The 24,498-nt window shown below is 46.8% G+C and overlaps 1 protein-coding gene across 3 annotated transcripts; it reads right to left on the reverse strand.

The window, feature by feature from the left end:
- Window positions 1-2,120: 2,120 nt before the first annotated feature.
- On the reverse strand, window positions 2,121-24,491 carry NANS (N-acetylneuraminate synthase). 3 transcript variants are annotated; one of them, XM_058694812.1, is made up of 6 exons: window positions 24,281-24,491; window positions 19,453-19,668; window positions 8,078-8,177; window positions 6,894-7,048; window positions 4,133-4,399; window positions 2,121-2,351 (listed from the first exon to the last, which is right to left on the reverse strand). In XM_058694812.1, exons 1-6 carry the CDS (start codon window positions 24,410-24,412, stop codon window positions 2,142-2,144), a joined length of 1,080 nt encoding a protein of 359 aa, XP_058550795.1. In that variant the 5' UTR covers window positions 24,413-24,491; the 3' UTR covers window positions 2,121-2,141. The 3 variants fall into 3 exon arrangements, with proteins under 3 accessions (XP_058550795.1, XP_058550797.1, XP_058550798.1); XM_058694814.1 differs by lacking the exon at window positions 24,281-24,491 and adding an exon at window positions 20,631-20,654; XM_058694815.1 differs by lacking the exon at window positions 2,121-2,351 and adding an exon at window positions 2,363-3,369.
- Between the last annotated feature and the right edge of the window lie 7 nt (window positions 24,492-24,498).

The following is a 24,498-nucleotide window of genomic DNA, read 5'->3' on the forward strand; positions in this document are numbered from 1 at the left end:
GAGTCAGCTCCGCTGGTCCCAGGTTCAATAGTGCCAGAGATGGGGAGTTCACCACTGCTGAAGATAACTTACGAAATTCTTCCCTATGTACAAACAAGTCCTACTTCCCAGCTATTCTATCCAAGAAAATACCATGTCGCTTTTGGCATCTTTCATCTTTCATCTTTACATTGACGCCACCTGTGGTCACTAATATTTAGAGATTTCGGGGACCCTTCCTTGCCTACTGCATCTCTTGTTTCTGCAATTCCACTCTGTCAGGGAGCAGTGACTGTGATGTCAGCCTAGCAGAGGGCACACAGCGTGGTCCCTCCACCCTCTACTTGGCACGCCGAGTCTACCCACCCATGTCACACACAGGTGATTATCTTCTCTACGCGCCCCAACAGGAAGTGTGTTCCAGACAAACCACCCCCCCCCCCCGCAACTCTCTCCAACGCACCATCCAGTCCTCCACACAAAAGGCAGAGTTAAGACTCATGACCTCAGTGGCTCTTCCAGGTCTGAGCCTTACTGATTCCTGCTCTGAGGGAAATCCAGCTGACGTTTACAGAGCTTCCTGGGCCACCCTTTTAACACTCCGAATGTCTGCCAGGACCTAGAGGCAACTGACTGGGTCCCTGTTGGAAACTAGGTGCTCCACATTCTCAGCTAGAGCCCAAGTCAGGCCCATCCCTCCCTCCCTCCCAGACCCACATCCTGTTTCCAGGCCCTGGAATATCCCTCTACTACCATCCCATGTCTCTTCTTGCTAGGAAAGTCTCAGATATTTGCCTAAATGTCACCTTCTCTGCTGTTGTAGAGGAAAAGGTTATGGAATCGGAAACATTGATGATCTTCTCAAGGCTGCTTAATAGGGAGAAATGAAGTAAACACCGGCCAGAAATTGATACTATCGCACTTCAATTCTTAGCACATCAATTTGATACATTCTCTTTTACACATGAGTACAACCCAGGATTCCCTCCCCACCCCACCCACACTTACAAACATCAGTGCCTTTCCAGAAACTGATTTGGGATCCACAGGAGAGGGAGGCTCTAAACTCAAAAGTAAAGAAACTTCAAAAGGCTAATTATATGCATCTGGAAAGAGACTCAAGGATACACTTTGAAACAAGAAGTGATAGTGAACAACGTCAAAGAAATATGAACAAAGATTAGGAATCTGGAAATACATTTGAAAAGAACTGTTCATCTTAGCACTCGTTCAAAAGAACAAAGGAGAGTCCGATATGGACTCCCTGTGAAAGGGTCATGCGGTTCAATGAAGCAGTGAGAATCTTTCTTGTTAGCTGGGTTTCATTATGGATTAGGGAAGGGCTGATTTCAGCATTACCACTGTATTAAAAAATCACCACAAGCTACAAATACACCAAGCCCCACACCCCCATCTCCCTTACCCAGCCCTATTCCCCACTCCCCCGCCCCCACTGCACATAGCACCTTCTAACTTACCGTGATTTACTTACTATGCTTATGGTTTGCTGTGCATCTATCCCCATCTGAATGAAGTTCCATGAAGAAATGTGGGCTGCTCACCGCTGAATCCCAGTACCTAAAGCAGGGCCTGGCACAGAGCAGAACCTCCATATTGTTGAAAGGAATGAACATCATTTCTCTCTCTTCGCTCACAGATATATGCAGGCTTTTAACATTTCTCTGCCTGCAAGATCCTTGACCAACCCCTTCTCTGATGCCCACCAATCACTATACAGCTCACTGGATACAGAGGCCCAGGGCAGGGAGAGAATAAGGGCAACGGCGAAGAGACAGTTGGAGGTCAGGACAGAAGGGAGATTTGGGGTCATGTGGACTGGCTTTATAGGCAGGATGAAAGAAGGCTTAAAGAAGAGGGCCTTGTACAATGAGCTTTCGCCCCTGTGTACCCACACAGCAGCTGGACAACAATGATTTGCTTTTGAGCCCACCTCCCCTTCTGGGCCAGCCAACGTGAAGCAGAGACTGACATGTTTGCTCTTTGTATCCCTCCTATGGGATTGAGACAGTGCCTGGCCCAAAACTGTGTGTCTAGGGAGGAGGAGTAGATGAAAGCCAGGTTTCTGGAGACCATCACTCCTACCCCACCTCCCCTGACAGTACGAGCAAGGCAATTCAGAATTCAGAGAATGGCACTTTATTTTAAGACTTAATTTTTTTGCCATGATTTTCTACCGATTCTTCCAGGATGGTGTCATCTTCTTCAACAGTGACCAGGACCTTCTTGCCCACCAGACTAAAGATGTCTTCAGGAGGGTAGCCTTTGGGCTCACCCACCTTCACAGTAAGCATGTCCAACGTTAGAACAGTGCCTTCTGGAATTTTCACTTTGGCCACCACGGACTTGCCCAGCTGTGGATAAAATTAAGACTCAGTGCCAGCCTCCCAGAAGTTAACTGGAACATGTTGTTTTATACCCAAGGTCCCTGACCAGTCTTCACAGGTACCCTGGGAGCAGGGACTTTGTTCTCCCACCGGTGCCTAGAACAGAACCTCACACAGAGTGGGGACTCAGCCAGTGTGGGGTGAACTTAGAGACTCAGAGAGGGGCCTTAACAATAAAGTGTAAAGGAAAGGGCTCAGATTATACAGCCAAACAGAGCCAGGTCCAAATTCCCTTCAGGCGGGTACAAGCCGTGCCTGAGTTTCTCTGTAAAATGGGAAATAATAGTGCCTCCAGCATGTCAGACGACTACAAGAATTAGTGGTAATAATATATGTCATCTACCTGGAACATGCTCCCAGTACGTGAACATTATGATTTGTCATCATTCAGTTCAACATCTCATTTTAAACGCAGAGAAACTAAACTGAGATCCATAGAGAGCAGAAAACTTGGCCAAAGTTGCAAAAAACTGGGATTCTGACTCCTGGCCCACTGCTCTTAAGGGACACAAACCTTACAGCCACCATGCTCGGTAAAATAAGAATATGGAGGGCTCACAAAAGACCGAGTGTGCCGTTATTCAGCGGACGGGAAAAGGGGCCGCCTACGAAGGGGCAGGCAGGGACAGGCAGCCGAGGGGAATGAAGGGTACCAGAAGCTCATGACCAGTCTTTCTATGTCTTGTCCCTAAATGCTGTTGAACAAGTCACTGCACCATGTGAGGGCCAAGGAGTCAATTCTAAAAGTAAGTGCCAGGACAAAAGGTCTGTCAGCGGATGTTATCCGATCACGCATCCCACCATCCATCGCTGTTTGCCCAGGGAGCCAAGAGGCTCAAAACCAAAGTAACCAAATGCAAACTCTCCCGCATTTCTGGTGTGATTCTCTCTCCCTTTCTTCTGCAAGGCAGTCTGTTTCCTTTTACTATTATTTTCATCTCCTGGTACTTCGCATCTTTAATTTGAGGGAGGCAATCAGGCCCCACTAGAATAAAAGATGAAAACATTCTTCACGCATGCCTGGTGTTTGGTCTTTGCCTCGACCCAGACAGCCATAGCAGATCAGGAGCGGCTGCAGTCCTGGCAGCCCCAGGACACTGGGCTGTATGACTAGAGGCCAGGACAGGTCTAGGCCACGGCTTCCAAGAAGCCCAGGTGGTCAGCAAACCAGGCAGTCCTTGGCCTCAGCGTCCCCTCTGTCTGAAGGTCAATGCTGCACAGCTCACACTGCTCCGGAGGGAAGATTCGCCACCCCGCCCCCCCGCCCCCCACCGCCAACCCCCTGCACCACACACGGCCCTGTCCATCTAGGGCCTCCTCCGTTTAGGGGTGCCTCTGTGTATCACAGGCCCCTCTCCCGGTGCCTCACGGAACCCCTTGGCCCAACTGTTTCTCAAGGCTTACCTACTCCAAGGGACCCCAGGCTTGACCACCCAGGTGCCTTCTACCCCCACCCTCTTACATCTCCTGGTGTCTAACTGTGTGTCTGTGTATATTTGCTGGTGTCTACAGCACTGGTGCCACAAGCTTCAGAGACTTGGTGGGAAACCGTAACGTGATTCTAGGAGGCCGGAGAAACTGCTGAGGCTCCCTTAAGTGACAAGCTTCTCCTGCGGCTGATATGAGCCCAGAGACACTCAGACGGTCGGCCCGGGCTCAGGCAGGGTTGGTACTGACTCCCCTGGCACGTAAGCCCACTGAGGCCCCACTCAGAGCAGTGCAGCCTGGCAGAGTTGTGCAGAACCCACCTTCTCGTTGCAGGCCATCTCACAGGGCAGCAGCTGCTTGGTCGGGGAGCCCATGGCCCTTTCCACAAGGCGCACGGACCGCACCAGCTCGGCCAGCTCTCCAGGCTCCAGCGAGGCAGAGTGGTCACTCCCCTTCCAGGTCTTGTCCAAAGTTATGTGGCGCTCCAAAACCTTGGCGCCCAGAGCCACTGCGGCCACAGATATCGCTATGCCTGTTTCATGGCCAGAATACCCTATGGGAATGTCAGGAAAGAGCTTCTGATACTCCTTTAAAATAGAAAAAAAAGAGAAAAGGCTAAATTATGCATACAGTGCAGAGTCAGGAAGAGCTAGGTTGGAGTCCCAGTTGAGCTGCTCACTCTTTGAGCAACTACAGGCAAGATGCTGAGGCTCTCTGAGCTTCTCCTTCCTGGGATAATAGTGGTACCTGTCCAGGGCTGCTCCAGATGCACGAAAAGCATTCAGCGCGCTGGAATGCTGCCAAAATAATGGCTACCGTTATCAAGAATGCACTCCAGGAATGCTTCACACTACGCGAACCACCAGGAATAACAACAGAACCACGGCCGATTGCCGAAACTCATTCAAAAAGCAGCCGTCACATTTAATTAGCCTGAGCTGCTGAAAGCAAGTGTGCTGTATGCACACATATCGTCATCAATAATATATGCAGCCCAATCTCGAAACAATCCTTTGGTAAAAATGCTAAATAATTAACTAATCTGTGATCTATAATTCACTGAATGTAACAAAAGACATTCGTCAAGTGAGTCTTGTCATTGAGGGTGACCGGAAAGCTTAAGAGTAGTAGGAAGACCCAGATGGGGTTTGATATAAGATTAGGGCAGCTGAGTGGCAAAGGCCCCGAAAACCAGGCTGTAGGGTGCATAATGAACACAGGAATGCAGGTGACAGGGTCAAACTGCTCTAACATGGTTGTACGGGGCCCGGGACGGGGCAAGCAGGCAACTGAATCCTCACTGTGCCCTGGTATCGAGAGAGGCCACGACGGCAGCCTGGGTGAGAATGGAAAGAGGGGCCACACTCCACAGAGAAAGAAAATCAAGGAAAATATCTGGAGTCTCAAACAGTAAACTGCCCATTATAGTGATCTCTGTGGGATGAGATTCCAGAGCACGTTTACTTTCTAGATTATGTTTTCAGAGCTGTTTGAGTTTTTTTTAAAAACCATGTTAAAATTTTTAAAATAACATGGTTTAGAGATAAGCTAGAAATGGAGAAAAAACCACCAGCTGGGAGAGACACAAATTTAGGTAAAGAGACAGCAGTGTCCGTTTTCAAAAAAGGCTAATTTTTTTTTAAGTTAAATATGAAGACTGTGTAGCAACATGCACAAAAGCTTATACTCTCGTGGAAAAAGCCAGAATGTCAAATACTGTTACTAAAAGGAAAATATAAAAGGGCACTGGTTAATTGCAGTATCAAGATTAACTGTGTGTCTGTGTATATTTGCAATTCCACTAATATCACTACAGCGTTTCTGTATGATAATTACATATACATGTTTCTAATTAAGTGGAGCTTCAGGTGCTACGAGGCGAAAGCACGTAGGGATGGAGATGGCCTAAGACTACAAGAGACAAAGGGTTGTAGTCCCAGCTTTGCACCACGACGCTGTGAAAGCTCAGGCAAGAGTCCTTTTCCCTCTGGGACTGGATTTCACCATCTGTAAGATGACTGAGGTGGATAGACCAAATCCTGGGAGAGAGAAAGCTCCCTCAAGTCTGTCACTGTAACCCATCTGGGCCTCAGGGAGGCTCAGGATTATAGGTAGAAAACAACAGAGCTGGCAAGCAGTGCAGAGAAGGAAAAGCCAGAAGTTTCAAGAAGGTCTCCTACAACTCAGTATGAAGAAAACCGGACAGATATTTGCACACCACTGTTCCTACCAGCATTATTCGCAATAGCCAAAAGGTAGAAACATCCCAAATGTCCATCGGCGGACAGATGGGTAAACAACACGCAGTACATACGCACAATGGAATATTCTTCAGCCTCAACAAGCAGTGAAATACTGGCACACGCTACAATATGGATGAACTTCGCAGACATTACATTAAGTGCAAAAAGACAGACACAAAGGACACATATTGTAGGATTGCACTTAGATGAGGTCTCTACAGGAGTCAAATTCATGGAGACAGAAAGCAGAATGGTGGCTGCCAGGGGCCGGGGGGAAAAGGGAATGGGGAGTTCGTGTTTCACTGGGACAGAGTTTCAGTTTGGGAAGATGAGAAAGTTCTGGAGATGGATGGCGGTGATGGTCGCACAACGGTGTGGATGTACTTAATGCCACTGAACTGTACACTTAAAAACGGTTAAAATGGGAAATCTTGTATTTTGCCACACACATAGACACTAAAGACAACGTACTAAAAAAGGGTATGAACCAGCAGTTTACAGAAGAGGGACCTCTAATGGCCAATACACATGATACAGAAAATATAGAGAGGCAATTATGAGGACTCACACCTAAAATTTCATAGTGGGAAAAATTAAGATTGGTTTTCAGAAAATTTAATTTATAATCACCCTCTTTAGAATGTATCTGCTTCCTTAACTGCACAGTTGGTTCTAATTTAATTCTATAACTACGAGATTGTGAATGGAGGGTCAAATTACACGAAGCATGTCAAGATGGGTTAGAATTTTGGTTACAACGAAGGCCCCCTCTTTCCCACAGTAAATGACCCAAGAAAAGCCATTTTGTTGTGGCCCAGTCAGACAACGGCTTGCTCACCGTGATGATGCATAGGTTGACGTCCTCGGGGGAGAGCGGGTACGCACTGGTACACTGGAGGAAACAGAAGTTGGGGTTGAGGGGCTTCACAATCTGATAGACTTGCTTCATGGTGTCCATCGACTGCATCCCGCTGGAGATCACCATTGGGCGGCCTGAGTGACCCAACGCCAACACCATCATCACTTTCTCTTTAGGGGTTCTGACTGTCCCTCAAGCATACCCCAATTGCTGGTCTCATCATTCAAATGAACCCCACAGACATCTCTCCAACACTGTGCCAGCCGCTGCGTGGTGAGAGGGGAGCTTGGTGGATTCTTGCCCTCAACCCAGAGGAAATGGAGACTCCCCTCACCCTCAATATTACTGTTTGGCAAAGTGAACTGAATCGAGGAGGCAGAGGAATTTCACATTCCTCAGAGAAAGGTGAGCATCTCATTGGGGTAAGAGGGTACACAGCATGGTCGGGTGAGCACTGCCCCCGACTCGAGAGCAGATGTGTGAGCCCCGGAGCGGCCGCCTCCCAGCTGTGTGGCCTCGCATGCCTCATCTATGAAGCAGTATGAAGCATCATAATCAAATAACCAACTTCAGTCCCAGGGCTGTTATGAGAATCAAACGAGATGATTCAGGTTGCAAACCCACTTTCCAAACCATAATGGAGGAGGGTAGAGACTCTACAAGATCAAAGTCAGAACTTCCTCTGTACCGCCATATCCTCAATTTCATACAAATCAACACAATAAAATAATTTTTAATTTTAAAAGTTCTTATCAAAACTGACTTGTTCTTAATTTCTTTCAAGTCAGCACATGCAACTGTGGAAGTATATGCTAATTGAAAAAAGAGGTTTCTGGGGCGCCTGGGTGGCGCAGTCGGTTAAGCGTCCGACTTCAGCCAGGTCACAATCTCGCGGTCCGTGGGTTTGAGCCCCGCGTCAGGCTCTGGGCTGATGGCTCGGAGCCTGGAGCCTGTTTCCGATTCTGTGTCTCCCTCTCTCTCTGCCCCTCCCCCGTTCATGCTCTGTCTCTCTCTGTCCCAAAAATAAATAAAAAAAAAAAAAAAAAAGAAAAAAGAGGTTTCTAAAGTCTGTCTTCAGGAGACTTCATTAGCAGGTTCTACTAAAGGAATAAAAATGGGAAGGTTTGGACTCCCTCATTTTAGGGCAAAAATTAAACACTTACCTTTTTTGGCGGTCTTTTCCAGATAAGGAAAATTGTTAGTGTCCCCAGATCCAACTTTGAAAAACGGAACATTCAGCTCATGCAGAAATTCAACTGCCATCTATAAAAACCAAAGAAGGAGCTCTTTGTCACCACCATTCAAAATTACTGCCCTCGGGGCAGGCGAGGAGCCACACACAGAAAACCCCCCTGGTCTTGCCCAGCAAGAGGGACTCTCGCAACAACATGAAAGCAGGCAAAGATGTGTTACCAGTCCTTTCATTCACATTCAAACCTTCTTTCATTCCTAGCCACCCATCCATCTGTCCAACAACACTGCATGCTGGCCTGTACTGGTGATGAGATCTGCCAAAGATTCAGACCCCAGGCGAGACATCCCTTCCCAAGGGACCCAGGGAGTGTGTGTTGGTGGTATAGTGGTGAGAAGAGCTGCCTTCCAAGCGACCCAGGGCCCAGTGAAGAACTGGAAAAGGGTTGAACAACCTAATCCTGACCCAGGAAACTGGGTGGTGAGAAAGTTGAATGGCTCCCAAAGGCTGCTCACCCTTTACTCAAAACCAAATAGCCAGGGAAAGAGGCCATTTCAATCCTTGCCAAAAGCGGGAAAAAATGAAGCATTTTATGGCCCAGGCCTGACATAGTGATCCACAGCTGGCAGGGCCCATCAAACCCAAACCCTCTCAGCCCCCAAACAATGCTGCCCACAGGAAAAACAAACCTCATTCACTTTTTTTGACACAACATCACTGCTTGAGGTTACCTATGGAGGGCGCTTTACCATCGTTCACCTCCACTGGGATTCATCAGTAAGACTCAGGATCAGGAAACTGGCAAGTGTCAGTGAACACTTGCTAAAGGAATCAGTGGGCCACAAGTTTTAAAAGTCTCAGTTGGTCATCAAATTACAAAAACCCCAAAAAACTACATTTTTTACTATTTTTAAAAATTGAAGTAGGAGATCAGAAGTGGGTTGAATCAATATCTCAGAATGTTTCCCTATACCTAAGTTTGATCTATTGTAAAATGCTGCCTGGGTTTCGGAAGTAGGTTTGGAAGGCCTGATCAGCTACGTCACTGCTTCTCACACTTTAATATGGGATACCAATCTCCTGGGGATCTTGCTCAGATGAAACGCAAATTCTGACTCTGCTGGGTTAAGGTGGGGCCTGAGGGTCTGTGTTTCCATTAAGTTCTTGGGTAAGACCGCCGCTGCTGCTCCGTGAACCCTATTTTACAAGGAGGTAGGTCACCGTGCCTGAAAATCCAGAGGGCATAGGGTGGCCAGGAACAGCATGAGGTCATTCGGCCAGCAGGCGCTTTAAGTCAACTCACTGCTGCCTGAGCTTCCTTCCATCTTGTCGGCAGGTGATAAGTTACTCCAATCACTGGCTGCAATCAGAGACTAACTTTCCTCATCTGTAAATCCTCTAATATCGTGAAGGTTAGAGCCGCCAGAAAGCCACACCCAGTGTGTAACCAGCCAGTGAACAGTTCAAAGGCAGTTCACAACCCCCTGGGTCCAAGAGACGCCGTCCAGTGTGGTCTGAGTTCTACTCCCAAGCCTGCTAAACTACCTGTACTGCGGTTCTCACGGTCTTCCCTCTGCTATATTTCTTCCTCACCTCTCTTCTCCCTTCCATGTTGTTCCACCTGCACTCTCCTGCTCACGTGTCTCTCACACTGCTGACCAGCCCTATGATGGAGGATGAAAAACATTCCTTCTAAAGTGTTTATTGAACAAAGTCGACTTCCCCCACTTTTCTCATTCTATCTGGCAGATAGAGTGTTTTCTATTGTAAGAGGGAAAACCCTATGCTAAGTTTTCTTCTTTATAATGTTCAACTTCTAAGAGAAATGGCTCCTGATGAAAAAGCCCCCAAGGGCACAGAGGATGAGCCCACTCAGGAGAGGCACAGGGCGAGCAGGAGCGAGGAAAAACCAAATGCAGGAGAATACACTTTGCAGAAGCTTACCTACGAAGGCTGGAAAATCTGCTTGGAATTCTACAGTTTTCAAGTGAAGAAAGGGGACAAATTCCTCTCCAAAGGGAAAGGGGCCTGTCTGCAGTCCTCCCAGAGAACCAGTCCCACCTAGCGGTCACTCCGAACACTACCACTATGGCTTCATCTCTGCAAAAAGGGTGCCAACCTCAGTAATGGGGAAGATCCTAGCCTTCCATCCTGAGGCTGTCTTGCCGTGCCCAGGCCCCCTGAGGCTAGGTTAGCGCCGGTGCCACCACCCCCGCCCCCCCCCGTTCTCCAGGGACTCCCTGGCTTCCCCTAGTCTGCCCACCCTGCTGTCCATCCCCTTTTCATCTAGGGGTACAGCGAGGCCAGGCAGCCTCACATCTCCCTCCCACCCCGCAGCACAAAGGCTTTCAGTCTGTCTGGAAGGAATTCTGCTGACAAGACCTTCCCTGGGCATCCAGCTGGCTTAATACACAGAAAAGGGCCCAACCAGCAACCTGGTTTCAGTGAAATGCTGCACTGCCAGAACTCCCTCTTACAGAGTCCCAAGAAATTACTTGTCTAGCATTTTATTTTTTTAATTCCAGTGCTTCCCAAACTTATTCAACTCAGAACCTTGCTTATTGGGGGGGAGGGGGGAGGCTTTATTACCAAGAATTAATTGGTAATAATTATTATCAACGAGGATCGATAATGTGTGCCCACAGAGTCCCCTTTCTGCATCATGGCCCACAGATCTGAGGGGTAACCAAAGCAAGAAGAGGAGTTGGGATTTTTCTAAAGCCCCTTCCCCTGCTCTCAGCTTTTGGATCCTGTGGAAAAGGAAAAAGAAGCCCAGAGTGATGAGTCGTGGAGAACAGGGTCCTGGCGAGCTGCCCAGCGTGACAGAATGATGAGGGGGGAAGCATGGGAGGTGAGACTCCCCGTGGCCCTGTCAGAGTGCATCACGGCTTGGGCAGGGGGGTGCCCTGCTGGTGGAGGTGGCAAAGGAAAGAAGAGAGGAGGAAAGAGGGCGCCTCAAAGGGCACCTCTGCTAGGATGGGGCACCTGTGTGTGAGGGCAGCACGTCCTTCACCACCTCGACCGTCATGGCCTCCATTTGCTTTCTCAATAGAACTCTCCATTTAGACCAAAGGAACTCTATTCATCTCAGCCCCATCCCACGAGCCTCTCTGCAGCTTTGGCCAGGTGCCCTGGTAGTTTTCTCAGCCTTAATAAAATTCCACGACACCACAACCTCTCCTCAGCATATGAAGAACACCTCGGGACAGCACAAAGAGTGGAGAAAACAGGCACTCCACAAATGGCTACTGTCCACAAGGAAGTTAAGGTGGGTAAATACTCAGAGCCACCTGCCAGGTAAACACAGAACAAGGGACCAACCTACTTCCAATAGCCAGGCAGACAGGACGTGCAGGTTCAGCAAAGGGACCTGGTAAGCAAAACAAATGAACTCTTGTAAAGGCTCTTAAGAACGCATTTCCCCTCACTGCCTTCGCCCGGGTCAGCCGGGAGAATCCTTGGGAACAAATGGCATTCCCAGGGCAGAGAAGCCTCCTTGTCCACACAGTGTGAAACAGAACAACCCCAAAGGGTTCTGCATAACAGAATGGCCATCATTCGGTGGATGCAGGTCTGGCACAGCCCTCGCACCCAACACCTCGCCACTGCCACGTGGGGCGGGCACCTTTATTATCCTGTTTTTACGGATGGGACACCTGCAGCTCAAAAAGGTCACATGAGGCACCTGAACCCACAAAGTGTCAACTTGAGAACCTGAACTCAGGCAGTGTGGCTGCAGAGCACGCGCTGCACACACCACACAGAAGGGCTTCCTGGGGAGCAGAGAGACAGGAACCGAAGGGAAAGGCTGAGGGGCAGATGCCGCCCACCAATCCCCGGGCTCTCCTCCATCTCCCGGCTGCTCCTGCTTCTAGCTCCAAGCCACCTACGAGCGAACGATCTAAAGATCTAAAGAGGTGACTTTTCCCAGGCAGCCTCACAGATGCAAGGAGGTGCCCTCTCTCCTTCAGAGTCCACATCCTGGAGCTCACATGCCTGGCGACACGGACTGAGAAGGAAAGTCCTCATTCCAGGTGTAAGTGCCCTTAGTGACCTCTTCTCCGGCTGGGAGAGCCCCTGGACGGCAGCGGGTTCACACTCGAAAGGAAACAGAGACCCAGAGAGGGAAGGGTCTCCACAAGCTCACACTTGAGATCAACTCAGAGCAGAGTCAGGCTAAGAAGCCAGCCGTCCTGACACTCGGCGCAGGTTGCCTACCTTCACCGTAGCTAATGTTTGCTAAGTGCTGGCTGTGTGCTGTGCTTTACATCAACAATCAGGTTTCATCCTCACAACAACCTTGCAAGATGGGTTCAGGTATTAACCCTACTTAGCAGCCGAAGAAACAGGAGCACAAAGAGGTTCAACAACCTCCACACAGAATGGCAGGCGGAACCACATTCAAACTCAAAATCTGACCCCAGAGTCCATGCACTTAACCATGAGATCAAACGGCCTGGGTATGTGACATTCGGCATGGGGTCTCAAAGGTTTACACTCTTTAAAATTACTATGGACCCTACAGGGCTTTTGTTTTTGTAGGTTCTAGCTACTTATATTTATTGAATTAAAATTACAACTAAGGAATTTGGGCTTTTTTAACTTTAAACTTTTAATTTTGAGATAATTTAGCTTAACAGGAAGCTCTAAGAAATAATACAGAGAATTCCTATGTACGCTTCACCCAGTTGTCCCCTATGGTGACATCTTGCAAAACTAGAACACAAAATCACAACCGGGAAATTGACATTGAGAAGAGTCTACCGATCTTACTCAGATTTCACCATTTTTACATGTATTCATTTGTGTGTGTGTGTGTGTGTGTGTGTATTAATTTTATGCAGTTTTACCATGTGCACAGACTCACAACTACCAGTCACAATCCAAAACTGTGCCATCACTCCAAGTATCCCATGTATTACACTTTTACAGCCACATCCCCTTGCCTTCCTTCCCCTCCCTAACCCCGATAACCCTTCCTCTGCTCTCCACCTTTGTAATTTCGTCAGTTCAAGATTGCTCTATAAAATGAACGGTATAGTATGCAACCTTCTGAGACAGGCTTTTTCACTCAACGTAATACCCTGGAGATATATCCAAGCCACAACATGTATCAGCAGTTCATTCGTTTTATGGCTGGAACCATTCATTCACCTACCTACCAGAGAACTATCTGGGTTATTCTAGTTGGGGGGCTGTTACAAATAAAGTTGTTATGGACATGCATGTACAGCTTTCTATGTCAGTGCACGTTTTCATTTCTTTTAGGAGAAATTACCAAATGACGCATGGCAAGCAACATGATGAGCGCACATCTAGTTTGTGGTGGTGTTTTTTTCAGGTATGCAATAAATGGTTATTTTCTACGGAGATAAAATGGACACACAGCAATGTATTAGTTCTGAGTGTACAACATGATTTGATATACATATATATTATGAAATGGTTAGTTCAGTCATAACCCATCCCCACACATAGGTACAAAATTCTTTTACATGTCCGGTTTTATAAGAAACTACCAGTATCCTTTAAGTGAGTGAATTGTGATATGACACCATATGTGAATTGTACTAAAATAGAGTTGTTTTTAAAAAAAGGAGACTACCGGGGCACCTGGGTAGCTCAGTCGGTTAAGTGCACGACTTCAGCTCAGGTCAGGATCTCCTGGTTCATGAGTTTGAGTCCCATATCAGGCCCTGTGCTGACAGCTCAGAGCCTGGAGCCTGCTTGGGATTCTGTGTCTCCCTGTCTCTCTGCCCTTCCCTGCTCATTGCTGTCTCTCTTTCTCTCTCAAAAATAAATAAACGTTAAAAAAAAAAAAAAAGGAGACTACCATATTATTTTCTAGAGCGATTATGCTGTTCTACATTCCCACAGCTATGTATGAATGATCCATTTTCTCCGCGTCCTTCCCACCTTTGGTGTTATTGTCACTTTTTGCTTTAGCCAGACTCACAGCTATGTAGCAAGACCACAGTGTGGTTTAAAATTGAGAAATTTTTAAATCATAAGAATAGACAAGCACACACACACACACACACACACACAAAGATGAATTGGACAGCATCATAATTAAAGATGTTTGTGCTTCAAAGGACATCATCAAAAAGTGAAAAGACGATACAGAGAATGGAAAACATTTCCACAAATCTGTATCTGACTAGGGACTCCTATCTAGAATATATAAAGACAAATAACCCAATTAAAAATTGGCAAAGGATCTGACAGATATTCTTCCGAAGAAGGTATACAGATGGCTAATAGGCATATGAAAAGATGCTCAACATGATCAGCCATCAGGGAAATGCAAATCAAAACCACGACCAGATACTATTTCACACTTGCTAAGATACCTAGAATCAGAAAGTCAGATCATATCAAATGTTGGTGAGGATGTGGAGACACCGGAACCCTCATATACTGCTAGGAGGATTGTAGGTGCAGTCACTTTGGAAAAAAAACAGTCTGGCAATTGCTCACAAATTAAACACAGAGTTACCATATATCCGAGAGAAATGAAAACATGTCCCTAAAACCTGTACAGGAATGTTCATGGAAGCATTATTCACACTAGCCAAAAAGTAGAAACAATCCAAATGTCCATCAACTGACAAATGGGTAAATAAAAGGTACTCTATATCCATAATACTGAATATTACTCATCAATAACAAGGAGTGAGGCACTAATACACGCTACAACACGGCTGAACCTTGAACACATGTTACTATGTGAATGAAGCCAGACACACAGGACCACATACTGTCTCGTTCTGTGTATATGCAATGTCCAGAAAAGGCAAATTTATAGAGACAGAAAGCAGATTAGTGGTTGCCTAGGCCTGAGGGAATTGGGGGGGATTGAGAAATGGCTGTTTACGGGTACATGATAAAAATGTGCCAAAATCAATCGCGGTGATAGTCACAACTCTGTGAATATGCGAGAAACAACTGGGGGCACCTGGGTGGCTCCGTCACTTGAGCGTCTGACTTCGGTTCAGGTCGTGATCTCATGGTTTGTGAGTTCGAGCCCTGCATGGGGCTCTGCACTGACAGCTCGGAGCCTGGAGCCTGCTTCAGATTCTGTGTCTCTCTCTCTCTCTCTCTCTCTCTCTGCCCTTCCCCACTCACTCACTTGCTCACTTTCTCTCTCTTAAAAATAAACATTTAAAAAACAATAAAAACAAATGAATTGTAAAGTAAGCTTTAATTGGTGAATTGTATGGTCTGTGAAAAGAGTTGTTACTAAAACAGAGAGCATACAGCATACCTTTCCTTAGGTACTGCCAGCGGAATGGCGTCATCGAACATCATGCAGCTTCTGGAAAACTCCACTATACACGTGGGAGAGTATGACAGTGAAAAAGGCAAATCACATTTGAGTATCACTACGAAAATAGTCTGGACCTGGTGGAGCTTCTGAAAGGTCTCACGATTCCCCCACGGTTCCTGGACCACACTTTGAGAACTGCCGCCACACTCTTCCCGTTACTCTCATGTGTTATTGTTGATCTCAGGTGTCACTGCTGCGGAATTCCCAAATGACCTCTTCCACTTCCCCCTTCTATGGACTCAATATTGGATACAGTCAGGTTTTAGGAAAACTGTCCTGGGGAAACAATTATGTGGTGGAGGAGGGGGGCAAGTACACCCCCGAGGCTAATTAGTTTTAACAAAAAGGCAGGACTCAGTCCTCAAATGCCAGTGCTTCTTAAAGTAGCCACTCTGGGAAAGGCTGTGTGCTTATTGCAAAGACAACACTAGGGATCCAAAATATTTGTTGTAATCTTCTTTGGAAATTCTCTCCAGAGCTCTGTGGGCCCTACAGAAACAAACCTGCCCATTACTGACTCGTTACTAAGTCAATCAGACCAAAAGTTTCACGTTTAGCACAGGAAGGATGAGTAGTTTCCTGAACCCAAACCTGCCCTCTGAGGACGGGGGCTCAGTTGTCTCTGAGTGCCTGAGTCCTAGGGACTGCTAAAGGGCAATCCCAAAACGCCACGAACCCGCAGTAATGCGAAACAGGCATGTTATGAAAACAAATGTCACTTTCTAGGTGTGAGCTTCCTTCCACCAAGGCACTGACTAAGCAGGTACTGGCATGTATCAGGATCACTATGTCAGGATCTGAGTTCACGGTGAACACACAGACCTAGTCCTGCCTTGAGACGTGTGCTTTACACATATGGTCTCACCAGTTCCAGAAAACAAGGCCTGCATGTTCTGTATTTTAATCAATGGGTGGCCCTTAAGAGGAAACAGGCCCAGAGAGATGAAAGGAGAGCGTAGTCAGGCAGGAGGGCTCTGGAGTCGGCCTGACTTAGCTGATCCGTAACTACTGACACCCTCCCTGTGAAATGGGGATAATAACTATCCTACCCAGGGCGCCTGGGTGGCTCAGCTGGTTGAGTGTCTGACTTCAGTTCGGGTCATGATCTCATGATTTGGGAGTTCAAGCCCCACATGGGCTGGCTGCTGTCAGCTCAGAGCTTGCTTTGGATTCTTTGTCCTCCTCTCTCTTCCCCTCCCTCATTCATGCTCTCTCAAAAATGAATAACTATTTTTTTTTAAAAATTGTCCTATCTCAAGAGGCTAAGAGGAGTAAATGAATTGATATTTTTAAAATACCTAGCACAGAACTTGGTACATTGTAAATACTCAAGAAATGTTAGCTAATAGTAAAACCAAAAACAACACCCAAGTCTTTTAGATCCTAAAGCCCACATTCTTTCCTGCTTAAACTTTTTTAATTTACAGATCGTTTAAGAATCTGATAAAAACTATGTAAGTGATGAGTAACTAAATTCTACTCCTGAAATCATTATTACGCTATATGTTAACTAACTTGGATTTAAATAAAATGAAAATATTAACTAAAAAAAAATCCACTAGGGCGCCTGGGTGGCTCAGTTGGTTAAGAGGCCGACTTCAGCTCAGATCATGATCTCAACATTCATGACTGTGAGTCCCATGTCGAGCTCTATGCTGACAGCTCAGAGCCTGAAGCCTGCTTTGGATTCTGTGTCTCCCACTCTCTCTGCCCCTCCCCAACTCGTGCTCTGTCTCTCTCTCAAAAATGAACTATTAAAAAAGACCAAACAAAAAAAACTCCACTAACCCTTTTTGTTTGGTTCATTCATTTATTCCTTCAACAAGTATTTCCCAACTACCTGCTGCACGCCAGGCACCAGGGATGCTGTGGGGCTCGGAGTTTAGTAGGGAGGAGTTAACAGACAAGAGTACACAAGAGTACACACACAAGAGTAACACACAGGAGTACGCAATTACAAAAGTACCAGAAGAATACATCTGGAGGGGCCTGAATCAAGCCAGTGAACAGGAAGAATTCCCAGAGGAAGTGCTCTTTAAACTGGGATCAGAAAAATGCCCAGCAACCTCTTTAGGAACATTTTCCATAAAAAATCTCTCCCCTTGTCCCCAGGAAAGCTCTTGGGCTTAGAGACTCTCAGGCCATCAACATCAAGGCGGCGAAGAGCAAGGGAGATGCCCAAAGGCTCTGCTGAGCTCTGCAAAGCCACACACACCTGCACGGATGCCCAGGCAGAACTGAAGGACCAGAGAAAGCACATGGTACCACACATCAGATCTGCCTTCAAGACCCATTTCCTAGCTGTGTGACTTTGCACAAACCTCCCAGCCCCTCAGAGCCTCTATTTCTTCATCTGCAGAGTGGGGCACAGTAGGGATAAAATATATTTACTGGACGGGAAGATGCTCTGTAAGCCGTAACATATAACTCAAAAGTAGAAAATTATGATTATCAAATGCACAACTGGAGCTGAAGAATGTCATGCTTATGAAAGCTGCAAATTAAGGGATGAATTTGGGCCACAGAACTGAAGCCTGGATGCGTCATTTCCCACAGATGCCTAGGTTCTCTGCCTCCCCACCCTTGTTAAAACTACCAACAGCTGGGGCGCCTGGGTGGCTCAGCTGATTAAGCGTCTGACTCTTGATTTTGGCACGGGTCACGATCTCGAGGTTCGTGAGTTCAAGCCCCACACTGAGCTCTGCACTGACTGTGAGGAGCCTGCTTGAGATTCTCTCTCTCTCCCTCTGTCTCTGGCCCTCCCCTGCTCATGCTCACTTGCTCACTCTCTCTCTCAAAATAAATACACATTTAAAAAAAAAAAAAAACTACCAACAGCCTACACTAGACTTCCGTTTCTTTTCAGCTCAATTTGCAGCCCTGTTTTGGGGTTGGAACAGCAGCACAAATGGTCAGAGAGGTCCACAGAATGAAATGGAAGTGTTTCGAATATTCTGATCAACTGAAAGAATTCCAGATGTTTCAAGTCATAAAAATGCTCATAGGTTTCATCTAATGATCCATGTCTGCAAAGCTATCCCGAGGAAACAACACAAAACACAGAAAAACGATGTCCACGTCCACGTCCGGCATTATTTATAAGCACAAAGAACTGACCACATGTCCAAAAGTAGAGAAACGGTTAGGTACATTATAAATCCTCAAAAGAAGCACTGTATTGCTATAAAAATATTAAGCACAAGATGTGGGGATACATATGTCAATTATATCTCAATAAAGTTGGAAAAAAGAAAAAACAAGATATGGGTAAAAGCTGGTGATATAATGGTAAATGGGAAAAGCATGCACAACTAAATATTCACAAATGTAGCAACCAGGCAATGAAACATGTATATAAAAGACTTCAGGAGGAAATCTACAAAGAGAAACACCCTATAGGGATTATGCGTCAGTTTTCTAAACTTTCTGTGATTATCTATTATTTTTACAATTACAGTTTTTACATTCAAAAAAGAATTCATGAAAGAATCTCACAGGGGCAGGTCACAAAGCAGATGGGACCTGAGACTTGGCACCAGCTGGACTTTTCCAGGATGTCAGCATGCCATTCTGTGAGCAACTCAGGATGACACCAATGTCCCCCATCCAAATCACCGAAGGCCACTCAGCAAGTGCCTGACCCCTATCAGAATGGAGGTTTCCTGATTCCTAGTCCAGGCCATTTTCCACTGGGAGAAAACTGGTCTGGCACGGGTCTCCCACAAGCTTTGAGGGATTCAGGGATTCCGGTGTGGCTGCCCCCCACTCCCAAAGACAACTGGTTTGGAAACTTCTGGTATTCCTCCCACAAAACCTCACTGGGCCTCTGCTCCCATTGGCTTCCCATTTAGTGGGGCATTGATATGGTTAATGTGATGGGGAACTCTAGGTCCAGAAAGCACAAAAGTCTCAAGCAAGGGCTGGAGCCGACTCTAGGCCAAAAGCCACCAGGCCGCCTGCTGTCCCCTGGGTCTGCTAAAGTGGCAGGTAACAGAGTGGGAATCATGAGGACTCACCTCATCCATTCCAGAGGCAGTGAAGAAGATGCCAATCTCCTGGGCATATCTCTGCAGCTCCCTGTACTGGGCATGGCTGAACTCCAGGTGGCGCTTGTGCTCCCCATACGTCTTCCCCCAGGAATGCTTTGACGTGTAGGGCCTCTCCAAGGCTTTCCGATTAAACTTGTACTCCAGCTCACTCTTCTGGAACTTGGCACAATCGGCCCCACACTCCTGCAACACACAACAGGGCTCCTTCAGTGACTTGTCCTGGATTCTCACAGAGGAGAGAAATGTTGGGGCAACTGCTCTGACATCAGTAACTTTAAATATAAAGATTGACTGAGGGGCACCTGGGTGGCTCAGTTGGTTGCGTGGTTGAGCATCAGACTTCGGCTCAGGTCATGATCTCGCGGTTCGTGAGTTCGAGCCCCACATCGGGCTCACTGCTGCCAGCCTGCTGGCACAGAGCCCGCTTCGGATCCTCTGTCCTCCCTCTCTCTGCCCCTCCCCTGCTTGTGCTCTTCCAAAAATAAATAAATAAATAAGTATTTAAAAAAAAAAAAATAAGGTTGACTGACAGTGGCAAAGGGGCAGAAGGAAGAAAATCTTGAAATAAAGGCTGGGGATGGAGCTTCCCCCTATTTTTCCCCCTTAAAATGCAAAAAGGAAAAAATGAAGGCTTTTTAAATTTTATTTTATATTAGAATATTGAAAATAATTCAAGAGCTAAAGAAGATTTTAAGTTGGGTAACTCAGCAGAAGATAGCAAAATGAGCCCTAGGCCAGAATTGAGGGGAAGTCAGAATCTGTTAACCCTTGGAGAAATCACTTCCTGTCTCTGGACTCAGCGTCTCCATCTACATAAACAGCAGCTCTGGGCCAGCTCCAGGACCCTTCACCGTTCTGAGGAGCCCCTTATGGGGCAGGAAACAGACAGCTCTGCTTTAGCTGTTTTGCACTTGTGCGTTTTGCATGGCATCTTGTTTGAACAAGAGGTTCTGGAGCAAAAAGCAAACAAACAAGACTTAGAACTAAGTTCCAGTCTTACTGAACCGAAACTATAACATAAAATCTGGACTGTCCGACTCTAAAAGCCACAATTCTATTGCCACACAGCCCCCAAGCTCTTAAAATTGCTTTTAAAAACTACTCAATAGAAAGATGAAGGAAAACCCTCTGAAGTCTCAACTCACGGACATTTAGGGAGACAGAGTTATTCACGCTGCTGAAAACCTCAGCTCCGGAAATATCTGTGTTAACAGTTCTGCTCCCACTCCTGGAAAGACCACAAGATGGCATGGTCAGGAAGATTCAAAACACAGAACTGAAAGTGACCTTGGGCAACAGAGCTCTCATTGTCCACAGGAAGATCCCCAGGCCCAGAGTGACCCGAGTACAGCTGCACAGTGAGTCTCTGGCTGGACTGGACAGACTGTTTCCCTAAGGCTGCAGGACAGGTCTGTCTCCTGGCTCACGACTGCAACCTGACTGCAACCTGGATCTCGCTGCGACAGCCAGGCCTCCAGCAAGCTAGGGGGTAGGGCCCCACAGAGCGCTGCTTCCTGCCTCCTTTGCTTCTCAGCTCTACCTCAAGGAGTGGACTTACCTTCAAGAAGTGAAATAGCTTGTCTGCTCTGGGCAAACGTTTCCTTTACAGCAAGATGAGAAAAGTAAAGTGGCAGAGACTACTAAAGACAAGAGGTCAGAGAAAGTTCTACCACATTCCACAAGACAGCAGTTGTATGAGGAGGACAGCAGGGTCTTCCTCTGCTTTCCTCAGCTTCTTTCCTAAAACTGAGCGACGTCTTTTAACTGTTTAATTCTATGGTGAACTCCAGGTTCAGAAAACACAATCCCTGTCCCTGCTTTACTAAAATGTTGATGGTTTCTCTGTTCAAGGTTTTATGGATTCTCTCCTGGCAAATGACAAGCGGCAGAACTCCAGACGGGCCAAGGTGTGATGCTCCATTTGCAGCAAAATTTGGCAATTAAAAGTACATTCAATTAGGCAACCTCTAATTATAATACATTTATATTTTATATATAGCATATAATTACAATAATATTTTGCTGTAAGAAAACAAAAATAATTGAATGAACTCAACTTAAAAAAAAATTTTTTTTTAATGTTTATTTATTTTTTTGAGACAGAGAGAGACAGAGCATGAACGGGGGAGGGTCAGAGAGAGGGAGACACAGAATCTGAAACAGGCTCCAGGCTCTGAGCTGTCAGCACAAAGCCCGACGCGGGGCTCGAACTCACAGACCGCAAGATCATGACCTGAGCCGAAGCCCGACACTTAACCGACCGAACCACCCAGGAGCCCCTGAACTCAACTTTTAATATTGCAAATAGATTCGTTTCATGGTCTGAGCAACTCTGGGTAACTAAACATGGAATGTGACTTTATTTGGCAGCAAAGACTTAAAAAAATCCTAAAATACAAAAGATTTCAAAAGATTCCACTACTGTAAATTTAAAAACAAAAACAAGCACAAGCTATGAAACAAGTGACACCGAAGCTTAGAGAGGAGGAGTCACCCGCCCAAGATTATTCAGCTAGTAAATGGTTCTCTTGACTCCAGTCCAGCGTTCTTTCCACTACACCAAAGCCTCAACCTCTTCATTCTCCTCCCCCGTCCCAAAACTAACCTCCAAAATTAAAAAAGCAGGAAAACAACAACAACAACAACTCTGTTTCTTTCCATGGCCTCAACACCTCTAGGTATTTTTACAACTTTAGCATTCAGAGGTCACATCTCCACAAACAGGTTGTTCCCTAAATTAAGAGCAGGAATTTTCCCCCTAGAAAACAATGTTGCAGCACAAAGGCTAGAGCCCTCTGGCTAGGAGCAAAGCTATGCAATGTAACATTTACTAGCTGTGTGCCCTTAGGCAAGTCATTTCTCTGAGCCTTTAAAATGAGACCAACAGGGGAACCTAGGTGGTTCAGTCGGTTGAGCCACCGACTTCGGCTCAGGTCATGATATCGAAGTCTGTGAGTTCGAGCCCTGCGTGGGGCTCTGTGCTGCTGACAGCTCAGGGCCTGGAGCCTCCTTCGTATTCTGTGTCTCCCTCTCTCTCTGCCCCTCCCCCACTCACGCTCTGTCTCTCTCTGTCAAAAATAAATAAACATTAAAAAAAATTTTTTTAGGGGCGCCTGGGTGGCGCAGTCGGTTAAGCGTCCGACTTCAGCCAGGTCACGATCTCGCGGTCCGTGAGTTCGAGCCCCGCATCAGGCTCTGGGCTGATGGCTCGGAGCCTGGAGCCTGTTTCCGATTCTGTGTCTCCCTCTCTCTCTGCCCCTCCCCCGTTCATGCTCTGTCTCTCTCTGTCCCAAAAATAAATAAAAAAAAAAAATGTTGAAAAAAAAAATTTAAAAAAAAAAAAAAAAATTTTTTTAATGAGACCAACAGCATCTACCATGTATATTGTATTGTGGGAATGAAATGAGATGGTGCATTTAAAGCATTTAGCCCAGTATCTGATAGGGTAAGCACTCAAAAACAGCAGTTGTCACTCTTTAAAAGTGTTTTTTATGGGGACGCCTGGGTGACTCAGTCAGTTAGCATCTCTTGATTTTGGCTCAAGTAATGATCTCACAGTTCGTGAGTTCGAACCCCACATGGGGCTCTGCGCGGATGGTGCAGAACCTGCTTGGGATTCTCTCTCCCCTCTCTCTCTGCCCCCTACCCCGCTTGCTGTCTCTCTCAAAAACAAATAAATAAGCTTAAAAGAAACTGTTTTTATGATTCAGTAGACTTCCATAAAAGCAGAGTTACTCTGCAAAGAAGAGTAAGGGAAAACCTAATCACAACTGATGACATCAGGTGAACAGCTTTGACTGAAGGGAAGAGGAAAAAAACCCAGATGCAGTGAGCAATCTCTAAACCAAGGAATCACAGTGCAGACCTCATGCTGGGGGCTAGAATCACAATGAAAACACCACAGTCCCCCCACTCAAGTGTCTCACAATCTAAGACAAGAGAGAAAGAAACTTAGACAATGGCAATGCAATCTGGTGGGAACAAGGATAGGGGCCCATCCTTGAGGGGAAGGGTTGGAAAAAGCATCCAAGTAGATCTGTACAGAGGTAGAAATTTGCCAAGAGGGAGCCGTTAATAATATGCATAAACCTCCTATTGCTACATTTATTGAGTCCTCTGTGCCAAGTACTGTGCTAAGAGCTTAACATAAATCATCTCATTTGATCCTTACCACTCTGAGGTTAAGTACTATTACCAAGCCGATTTTCAAATGATGAATCTGAGGATCAGAGAGGTTAAGTAACCGTTATCCCATGTTCACACAGCTTATAAGTGGTGGCGTCCAAATTTGAACCCAAAGTCCTAGCATTTTAACCCTTTCATACTCCAAACACAAAGAATGGCAAGTGAGAGAGACCAAAGCAACTTCCAGGAACTTCTAGAACTTCCTGGAAGTAATTCACTGTCGCTGAAAGATATCGGAGATGAAAATGATAGGCAAGAAGGAACCAGGTCATTAAGGTCTTGAAGTCTATGTTAAAGGGTTTCGACTCTACCCGCGGCCAACGGGGAGCCCCTGAAGTTGTGAGGCAGGGGTATGACCTGATCAGACCTGTGTTTTAGAAAGATCACGGTGCCATCAGAAGGGGGTTAGGTCGGATTAGGAGGCAACTGCTGTAATGCAGTCAGGAGCGTGGAGAGGGATGAAGAGAATTCCAAAGATTCAGAAATGCAACTGCAAGCTGGACGCCAGGTCGCACACGGTGCACAGAGAGGCACAGGAGTTCCCCGCCGACAGCTCTCCCGCGGCCCCGCCCCCGGTCCCCGCCCTCTATTTCGCGGGCTCTGCCCTTACCTTGGCCGTGCGGATCATGCGCTTGGCCACGTCCAGGTCGCCCTGGTGGTTCTGGCCGATCTCGGCAATGATGAAGCACGGGTGCTGCCCGCCCACCCAGCGCCCGGGACACAGCTCCAGTTCCAGTGGCATCGCGGCGGCTTGCGCTCCGGCGCCGCACTGCCCGCCGCGAGTCCGGTCCGCAGCCCAGCGGGGACCACAGGCCTGCCCAGGCACGT

The sequence above is a fragment of the Neofelis nebulosa genome, chromosome 12 (assembly GCF_028018385.1).
Source record: "Neofelis nebulosa isolate mNeoNeb1 chromosome 12, mNeoNeb1.pri, whole genome shotgun sequence".
In the NCBI taxonomy this organism is placed as follows: domain Eukaryota; kingdom Metazoa; phylum Chordata; class Mammalia; order Carnivora; family Felidae; genus Neofelis; species Neofelis nebulosa.

Coding starts and splice junctions, on each gene's coding strand:
- NANS (XM_058694812.1), bottom strand. CDS start 24,412: ATGCCACTGGAACTGGAGCTGTGTCCCGGGCGCTGGGTGGGCGGGCAG. Junction 7,049..8,077: donor GGAAAAGACCGCCAAAAAAG/GTAAGTGTTTAA, acceptor TGGGTCACTCAG/GCCGCCCAATGGTGATCTCC. Junction 4,400..6,893: donor TCAACCTATGCATCATCACG/GTGAGCAAGCCG, acceptor TCTATTTTAAAG/GAGTATCAGAAGCTCTTTCC.